Source organism: Canis lupus, chromosome 23, assembly GCF_003254725.2.
Source record: "Canis lupus dingo isolate Sandy chromosome 23, ASM325472v2, whole genome shotgun sequence".
Classification (NCBI taxonomy): Eukaryota; Metazoa; Chordata; class Mammalia; order Carnivora; family Canidae; genus Canis; species Canis lupus.
Window position 1 is genome coordinate 8,333,921 of NC_064265.1, and position 9,806 is coordinate 8,343,726.

At 47.4% G+C, this 9,806-nt stretch overlaps 1 protein-coding gene and 1 long non-coding RNA gene across 8 annotated transcripts in view; one reads left to right on the forward strand and one right to left on the reverse strand.

The window, feature by feature from the left end:
• Positions 1 to 4,071, forward strand: part of EXOG (exo/endonuclease G) — a 28,589-nt gene extending 24,518 nt beyond the window's left edge. For 5 of the 7 annotated variants that reach the window (XR_007405372.1, XR_007405373.1, XR_007405368.1 and 2 more), the window contains one exon: positions 2,181 to 2,319. Coding sequence is in view for 2 of the 7 variants with exons in the window: in XM_025461270.2 (XP_025317055.1) it covers positions 2,181 to 2,642 (462 nt within the window). In the remaining 5 variants the exon portion in view is untranslated. Of the gene's footprint in view, positions 1 to 2,180 lie in introns of all 7 variants that reach the window. The other 2 variants (XM_025461270.2, XM_025461271.2) reach the window with 1 other exon arrangement.
• Positions 3,436 to 9,806, reverse strand: LOC125753463 (uncharacterized). Its single transcript, XR_007405374.1, has 2 exons — positions 9,575 to 9,806; positions 3,436 to 9,012 (listed from the first exon to the last, which is right to left on the reverse strand). It is a non-coding gene; the product is annotated as an uncharacterized LOC125753463 (long non-coding RNA).

The window sequence follows — 9,806 nt, forward strand, 5'->3', positions numbered from 1 at the left end:
TGGGACTCGATCCTGGGACTCCAGGGTTATGCCCTGGGCTGAAGGCAGGCGCTAAACTGCTGAGCCACCCAGGAATCCCCGCTGGTTCCTATTTTAAACAGGTTACAGATGTTTACTTCCTAAGAACAAAGGAGACTGAATCAGAGAAGATAGTGGCTAAGTTTTCATTTTTCTATTTATTTTTAGGGATAGTATTTTGCTCCTCCTTGTTGGAATATTATGTGAAGGTTGTGGGTGAGATAATCATACCCTGTGGTTCTTAGTAGGCATTGTTGTGTCCCGTGAGGGTTCTTAAAAGCAGTAATGGATGTCCTCTAGCTCTTGTGTGAGTTTTTGAAGACCTAAGATTTTTTGTTAGAAGTCATTTTTTAAAATGTCAAATTCCTTTACTTTTGGCTGGAGTTTAATGACTCCTACTAGAAGCCCTGGTTGGCAGCAGGTGGGCATGACAAATTAATTATTCTTGAAATTCGTTATTTGTAGACAGAGTTCAGGAGGAGAGAAAACAATCAAGTGAATGGTCTAGAAGGCTCCTCATACTGGGAGTCCGAGACTGTACTGCAGTGGTGGAGGTGTCCACCAGGTGGCATCAGGGATTTGCTTTACTGTTGGCTCCCCAGCTAACCCTTGATCCCCAGTTACACTTCTGCCTCTTGGTGAACTATGGCTCAGCTGCAGCTGTGCCCTCAGTTCCGGTCCCTCACTTCCTTAGTGCTGTCTGTACTCTATATTCTACCTCCCATGAAAGCAGTGGGGATTGACTCCTCTCAGTAAGAAGCTTCTTGAGAACAGACACCAGGACATTCACTGTAAAGTGTGCTCCTTTGTGTGTTTCCAGCAGTGCCAGCCATCGCCCCTATGAGTTGCATTGTTGAATTAACATCTGTTGGTGATCTGTGGGCTATTGTGAACCTCCATAGAGTTCACCTTCAGTGTTTTTTGCCTTGAAGAGTGCATTCATTTTCCCAGCTGCATAAATGACTTGTTGTAGGGGTGTTGGGTTTTGTGCTTGTAGATTGTGTATTTTTGTGAACTTTAAAGTGAACACTTACCAGCCACTTTCACTGACTTTAGAGACTAGTTACAGAAATCAACCCTGTAGATGGGGCTTCCCCGTCTGCAGTTTGTCTTGGCAATGGAACCTCCATGCATGCCAGACAGCAGATAGCCATGGCATTCTTAGGCTATGTGCCATGTAGGTAGGAACTTGAGAAAAGCAGGAAAGAATCCTTGTAGCTCTCATCCGTCTGCCTTATCTGGGCTCCCAGCAGGGCCTCCTGTGGCAGGCAGGTTTGACCAGAGCAAATGCCTACTTGGACCAAGGAAGGGTCCGGGAGGGGTAGTCACATACATATTGTAGTTGAATAGTATCATTTTATTGGAGACCATTAAGGAAATGGATGTTCAGTTTTCCTTTTTCAGAAAACAGATATGGCTTTTAAGCCAATTGGAAGAAAATTTGAAAAGGTTCCTTGATAATGTTATTTTATTATTAGAGCTGACCTACACAGGCAATCAAGTTGTTTGCAGGACTGACCCTGGCTTCTTTGTTGTATGGATACCTTTGCAAAATGTTTGGTTTGAGGACACATTCAGAAACCTTGTGTTTGATAATAGGCCCAAGAGTGTGCAAAAGTCTGAGCAAGCAGCATTTACATTTGCTTAATTTAATTTAAAAAATGAGCTACAGTCTAGGCGAAACCAGAGCTAGTAATACCAATGTAGTATGTCTGGCTGCTTTTCTGAGAGCTATTTGTTTAGCTCCCTAGTGAATTTGATAAACTAAGGCCATATTTTTATTTCTAGAGCTGGGAGTTACCAAGCTGGCAGTTTTGACCTTTGAATGTTTAGAGCACCAGAAGTTCTGACTATGTGATGAAGAGAAAATGACAGCATTTCTTGCCTATTAAAAACCCAGGACATTCCTTTGCCCTTTGTCCTACAAACAGCAGAGGATGTGGCATTATTTTTAAAAATATGATCAGAATCTACCTGTTGGATGCTCATCTTTTCTGTGAATCTGTATTTTGGTTTATCATTACCTTTGGCATTTGAATTTAAATTCATTGGTGGGGTAGCTTATAAATGCCTTTTCAGAAATGTTTTGAAAATATTTTCAGGAAAAATTTGGACACTGCTAGCATGAGTTAGCTTTGCTAACATGGTTGCTTTGTTTTTAGGTGATTGGTGAGGACAATGTGGCAGTCCCCTCGCACCTTTATAAAGTGATCCTGGCTCGCAGAAGCCCGACGTCTGCTGAACCGCTGGCACTAGGGGCCTTCGTGGTGCCCAATGAAGCCATTGGCTTCCAACCCCAGTTAAATGAATTCCAAGTGAGCCTTCAGGATCTGGAAAAGTTGTCAGGACTGGTGTTTTTTCCTCATTTGGATAGAACTAGTGGTATCAGGAATATCTGCTCTGTGGACACCTGTAAGCTCCTGGATTTCCAGGAGTTCACTCTGTACCTGAGCACAAGGAAGATTGAGGGAGCCCGATCAGTACTCAGGCTGGAAAAGATCATGGAACATTTGAAGAATGCAGGGATTGAACCGGATGATTCCTTCATGAGCCGCTATAAGAAGAAGCTAGAAGAACTCCAAGCTAAGGAGCAGGCAGGAATCCTGGAGAGAAACTCATCTTAGTTTTTTTTTTTTTCTCAGAAGATATGTGACAGCATCTGTAATGAAGCAGGTGTGTCCTCTTCAGGCTAGTGCATTTTAGTAGCTTTGCTTGCTTAAAAGAAATGATGAAATCCTAAATTTAAGACTAAATTTCGCCCCAAAAAGATGAAAGATCTAAAAGTTTTGTCAGTTTTTTATTTGATGCAAGAATGGATTATTAAGGGAACCGTAGGACCTGCGGATTGGGTGCTGATCTTGTGTCGGGTTCACACAGGACTCTGGACACAAGATGACCTGGTCTTTGTGTCTGTCTGGATGTTAGCGCGGGAAAGCATTTTATTTTCATGCCTCCGAATCATGCACGGTCTTTGATGTATTTGCTCATCTTTCCTGGAGGCCAGTGTTGAATGTTTTCTTTCTCTAGGACCTGAGTTGGTCTTTGAGGTGGCATTTGGATACCCTCTGTGTACTGTCCTGTCAACATTTATGATAGTGTTACATATTTGTTTCTTGCTCCTTCTCTCATAGAGCTGCTGGTCCTCCATTTCTGTCCTATAGAAGCCTTCAGCTACACTTTCTGCACACGTAGTGTGTTCACTATACCAAGCTCATTGCTTTACAGCGATTCTCCGACATAAATACCACTGCCCTCATTTTACGTGTAAAGAAATTAAGCCTTGGGGACCTTATGTATTTTGTCCAGGGTTCACCTTTCCAAAGAAGTAATCCCAGAAGTAAGAGGCATGTGGGGCTGAGAAGAAAGACAACATGAAATAGATTGAAATAATCCTGACACAGAGGCTTTTGACTCAGAACTGTATTCACGTGGGAATCGGTGATCCTGGACCCGTTTGCTAAGAGGGGTCTGGTTTCTTGTCTGCCATCGAGCTAAAAGGTCCTGAATGTCCTCTGACTTGAGCCCTCAGCTCTTTGGGAAGAAACAATCACAGGTGTTTGAAAGTTAGAGGGCCTTGCTTTGTGGGGTTTATCAGAGCCCCTACTTGCCTCCAGGAATGCAGCTCTTTTAGTGACCAGATGGTGCCAAGTTGATATATTCTTTGCTTTTTAAGGTGAGCAATTTGTCCAAAGATTAAGGGACCTAAAAGTCTGTGCCCACAGATCCAGGAGCTCATGATTTGCTTCCCTGGGTAGTATGGGGCAGGCAGTGCTTTGAGCCAAATACTCAAAGACAATTCTCACTATTTTTAGGGGAAGCAGCGACTTTTTTTCTGAGCCATGTCTCTGCATTTGGGTTTACATGGAATCCTTTCCCCGGCCTACCATAAGTATAGGCAGTGAAATACCTTAAAATAGGGCCCAGGAGCTTGTCTAAATGTACCCTAGCTCTGCTGTCTTTTCGAGTGGTATTACAAGAACAGTTTTTATGGTGTTTCATGTGTTTGTAACAAATGCCAAGGCTTTAATATAAAGGTAAGATGATAATGTTTGACCTTGTTCTCCTTTATTTGGATAAAAAAAGAAAAGTTGGGGGGTGAGAACACAGCCTGATTAATACCAGTCTGTTTTATCACACCGATCGCCATTAGCTTATGCCAGTCCTTCTCAGGGATAAAGAGCCAAAATGTCACTGTGACCAAAAAATATGTTGGGCTCTCTCCTTGTGGGAGGGGTGATGATGGGACCTTCTGGTGTAGTGTTGTCCCAGAGCCTGAGGGGGCAGCTCTGTGGGAGAAGTCCTGTATCTCCAGAGGTGAGCCCCCAACTCCTTCCCCCACTTCTAGCTCTGTGCCCAGTTCTGGCCTGAATTTCCTTCAGCCTTGGCCTTGCCACGCTCCTCTCACTCCTGTCCCTCCGCCTAGATGGTGGAGGATCTTGATTTTTAGGTCAATAAATTGAAGTGCTTTAGGTTTTTAGTATGAAAAGTGCTACTTGGTCATTGTGAAAAATAGAAATCCATGCTTGTAATAAAACAAAAACACAACAGCAATAACAACAACAAAAAAACGCAGTCTCCCAATCTTCATTTTCACATGGAGGAGTTGTATTGGTGTACAAGGAGTGATGCTTGACTTGTCTGAACACTTCTGTTAAGATTCCGTTAAGAGTCCCTCCAGAACAAACTGAAATGTAAATACTCAGCAGAGCTTAGAATTTTCCCCAGGATCAAATCACTTCAGCCTACCCCGGTAGGGCTGCTGATATTTGCTCTCGGATGCAGGAGAACCCCGGGCCACTCCCCAGCACCAGGTCTGTCCCCTGATTGAATAAGCTCCTCATTACCCACCTGAACCAGTCAGCCTCCAGATGGTCCCTCCTTGGGGTCAGCCAAATTCTCAGGCCAGGCCTAGGACTCCCCCTCCTGTCTGGTGATGCTCAGGGAGGATCTTGACTGAGAAGTCTGCAGCCATCTTTATGGGCTCTGCTGCCAGAAGCTCTATCTGTAGGTGAGGGGCATTCCCTGATCTCACCCCCAGTGACATCTTTGAGAATCCAGGCTCTCTTTGGTCTCTGGATTGAGAATATTTGACCAATGTTACATGCGGCAAAGTAGGACTTGTGTGCCAGCCCCTTACTATAGGCTAGCATTGCTGCTTTGCACCTTGACCTTTAAATAACTAAAAACCTCTGCCGCTCCGTTGTGCCTCTGAAGCACCCAGAGGGGAGACATAGTGTGATCTTGAAGGAGCACCCTAGCCTGCAGGGCTGGGCTCAGCCTGGAGCAGCCCCATTCTTGGAATGGCCCTGCCTCATCTCTGTGAAGACATTATTGTCACATCGGTAGCCCGTCCCTGAAACTGTCCCTGCCAAGTCCCTTCACAGCTGCACCCTGTGTGCCCTTAGGTCTTCTGAGCACACTCCATCTTCCTCCTTGATCCTTCAGTTCATTCTGCCAGAACTGGTCAGGGGGTTCTCACATCTGGTGTGGAACTCCTACTCCTGCCTGCCTCCACGCCCTGCCTCTCAATCTGGCCTGCCCTCCTGGATGTCATTCATGGAGATTATCCATCAGGGGACCCTGTGCTGCCTTTTCCAGTCCAGCCTCATTTCCAGGACCCACCTGCAGGTCACTAGGGCCATGTGCATGAGCCAAACCTTGATGTGGACCCTTTGGGGGTGTGCAGTGGGGATGTGGTGGATGGACTTGTCTTTTAGTGTTTCTGAACGTGCCATTCCGGTCTAGGGGCTTATCTGCCCCTGAGTGTAGAGCACCTCTAGGGGTCACTGTGGCCTAATGCCACACCACAAGACTCAAGAGTCTGCTTTGACACTGTCCAACACAAAACCTCTTGCTGTGTAAGCCACAACGGGTGCTGTCAGGCTCCGGCTCTGAGGCCAGATGGAACAGCAGAAGCTGTCTTGTCCAGTGGGCCTCGTGTTCAGCTCACCACAGGGGCCTAGGTACCTTAATTTCCCCCTCTAATTTTATTTTGAAAAATATCCTTTTGACAAGTTGAAAGAGTAAAAAATGCCCTCTCCCCTCAATATTTTGTCCCATTTGCTTTCTCTTTTCTTGAACCATTTAAAAGTAATTCATTGGTTTTTTTTTAAAAAAGCTGTAGATATGACACTTCATTCTTTAATACTTAGGCCTGTATCATCACCTAAAAATAAAAGACATTCCCCTATATTTCCAGAATACTGTTATCACATCTAAGAAAATTATCAAGAATTCAGTCTTAACATTTGCCTAGGATCCCCCCCCCCCGGCCCCAAAACTTACACCTTTTTTTAATATCTAGGTCTCAGCTAAGGTTTGTGGCTTGTATCTTGTTATGTCTAGTCTGTTAATCTAGAACAGACTGCCTGGTAGGCTAAAAAATACAGATTCTTCAACCCTACCCTTGAAGATTTTGACTCAGTAGGTCAGATATGCAACTGGAATCTATATTTTTTAAACAAGCAACATGTTTAATGAGCCTCCAGGGTTGTGAGCTGGACCATGCCCCACTTTGCTGCCACTCTATGCCAATACACACGTTCCCTAGACAGGAGTCTCCTGGAAAGGTGGGCTTTGAGCTCATGAATATCAAAAGAGAACTTCTTCCATCACTTTGGGCCACCAGGTACCTGATTTCCCTTATTAGGCTTTGTAACATTAAGCTGAAACTTTCCTTCTAACTCACTCATCAGTGACAGGCTCTAATGGCCATCCCAGGCTACACAGCTGGCTGGCATCTGCTTTCACCTGATAGTCCTTTAGAAATAGGACGCTTGTAAGGACATCAGGGCATCTCAACACTCAGGCATTTATGGATTTCAGACCTGCTGCCATCATGATGTTACGTGGCCTTATGGTGTGGCAGCGCATCTGGGGAAACATCAGATGCAGTGATAGCGGTGCTGAATTGAGTGCTCCCTTAATAGGGACACTTCACTTTTCTCACTGTGCTGCTGGTCCATGTGGAACTTGGTCCAGCTGACTGCTCCAGGTCGTTTTCACATGGTCTACTGTCAAGTCACTTTCCCATCATGCACTCACACAGTCAATTTTTGGAACACAAATGTGGAGTTCTGTGTATACCCTACTGTTAAGATTTCATTTTATTATAGTTTCTATCCATCTTAAGTGAGTTCACGTTCTTAATGATCCTGATTTGGCTATCTGACATTGTTAGCTCTGCCTCCCAGTTTTGAGATTGCAAGATTGGATAAACAAGCCTTCAACCTGTCTGTTGGAAACATTGAATGAGACAGAGTCACAGAAGATCCCTTTGGTTAAAAATTCATTTTATATGGCAACCTGCTCCATATACTCACCCAGCAAGATTCATGTGATAATAATGTGCTCTGATACTTTCTAAGTTCAATTCTTTTCTAGTTCTTTTTAAAAAGGGAAACAACACTGAATTGATTGCACAATGCAAAAATAAGTCTCTGTCACAATTTGCTTGTGAGTCACTCCGGGACAGTAAGAGTGCCTACTGTACCTCTGGGTGCACACAGCACGGCTGTATGTAGGGAGGTGCACTTGGGTCCCCATCCCCATCTTCTCACCTACCAACCGGGCAGCCTCCTGCAACTGACCTTATTCAACTTCCTAAAATCAGGCTCCTCATCTGGGAACAGTTTGAGGAGGACTGGCAGGATCGTTTGAGAATTAAGTAAGCTCACATGTCCCTGGGCAAACCCTCAATAGATGGTAGCCAGTTACTATGGATTCCGGTTACTGGCAAAGACAACATTTATGTCCCCCCAAAACCCATACCTTGAAATCTAATCCCTTCCCTCAAAGGTGTGAAGAGTTGGAGCCTTTGGCAGGGAAATGGCTCCACCCTCATGAATGGGATTTGTGCCCCTTGAAAGAGACCCTGGAGAGCTCCTTTGCCACTCTGTCAGCTGAGGACACTGCAGCATGGTTGGCCCAGCCAGAGAGCGAGCTCTTATCGGGCACTGCATCTGCCAGCACCCTGATCTTGGACTCCTCAGCCTCCAGAACTGTGAGAAATACATTTCTGTTGTTTATATACCACCCAGTCTGTGGTATTTGTTATAGCAGCTTGAACTGACCAAGACAGTACCTGATGAAGGCCCTCGTATCCTGAGCAGGTGAAGGACGGGGCCTGATCCTACTACGGTGTTAGGCTCTGGACCAGGTGGAAGCGATTCTGTCTCTCCCCAGTTCTAAGACTTCGAAATGTGCTGCTGCCAACCTTTGGATGTGTCACTGCTTTGCAATCCACCATTCAAATAGCTACTCTTCACCCCATTTCACAAGCGAGGAAACAAGCTCCAGGAACGTATGACTTAGGAAAGTTTTCTGGCTCTCCATCTAACATTTCCCCTCAGGCCCCCAAGGCTGTTGGAGCTATTTTAATTTGCTCTGTAATTCAGTCATTCATGCATTCACTCAGTCCTGTGAGTCTGCACTAACTTCCTAGAAACAGACAAATAATGGAGTTGGTTCCTTTCTGGGGCCTCCAGAGGGGTTCTGGAGATAGCCCATGCTCAAAAAATGCTTTGGAGTTACCAACAAGTCAGAAAAATTGAGCTGATCCTGCTCAAGTCCCACTGCTCATTGTCTCTGTCAGGGACCTGGGAAAGGTGGACACTAGGACGTGGCTGCGGGTCAGTCAGCCCCCCAGCAGGACCAGTTAGACCAGATGAGGACCCTAAGACAGCTATGGGGAAGGTGGGAAGGTGGCTCGGAAGAGGCAGGAAGGCGCGAGCACTGGTTTCCTACCAGGGCCTGGTTCTGTGCTTGTGGACCGGCTGATGTGAGTAGAGCAGAGCAGGGTCCTGTGTCAGGATAGCACCCACATGCTGAGCACTGCTTCCGGCGGAACTGGGGTTCCCGGGGCGCCTTCCCCACAGCATCCTTAGCAGGCTCTGCGGGGCCTGGTGTCCGGTCTGAGGCAGCGGGGCCTGCTGGGAAGACGGGAGCAAGGAGGTGGCCGTCAGAGTTGCAGCAGTGGCTTTTGTGTACTTGGTCCTGGGGAAGCAGAGCTAAAATTAGGTCTTCCAGCTGTGTACAGGTGTGGAATCCCGCCCTTTCCCCTCCCCCAAACCAGGATCTTGGAATCACCACCAATCCCTCCTTCCCTCTCTTAGCTCCCATTCCTCTGGTCACACCAGGCCCAGATGATCTCCAAGGTGACAAGTGAGGGGACGGTGGCAGGCAGTGGCTTTGGCGTCCCTGAGCTTCCCTGGCTGGTCTGAGGCACTATGCAGAACAGATATTTTCCTCTCCTACTGCCACCCATGTGGGGCCCCTGCCTCCCCCGCTGGCCTCCCGCCTCACGGGCTCGGTGCCCCATCTGTGCTCTGCCCCTCTCTGCCCACCGCCTCAGAGGCAGCCTGTCATCCCTCCCATCCCTTGCCGTTCAGACAGCCAGGGGGGCCCGGGGCAGCGCCACGTGTGCCCGCTCCCTCTCCCTACAGGAGGCCAAAGCTGGAAGAGCATGGCGCTTGCTCCTCATGACGGATGTGCCTCTCAGTCCCTGTCACTGTGCTCTGGGCCCCTGCCTCCCTGGTCCCCGGGATGAGGCTCACACCTGTGCTTGGGTCTCGGCCCAGAGCCCGGCTCTGACTCCAGCGCGTGCGTGCAACATGATCTTAGGTGAGCGCCATCTCCTCGGCCCTGGCTTCCCTAGGCAGAGTGACGGAGGGGCTGCGCAGGCTCCCGGGTCCCTCCCGGGCTGCTGTCCTTTCACTGCCCAGGGCCGCGGACTCCTTCGAGAAAGGCGGCCTGCAGGGCTGGCTCGCGGGAGACGGGCTCGGGGAGGC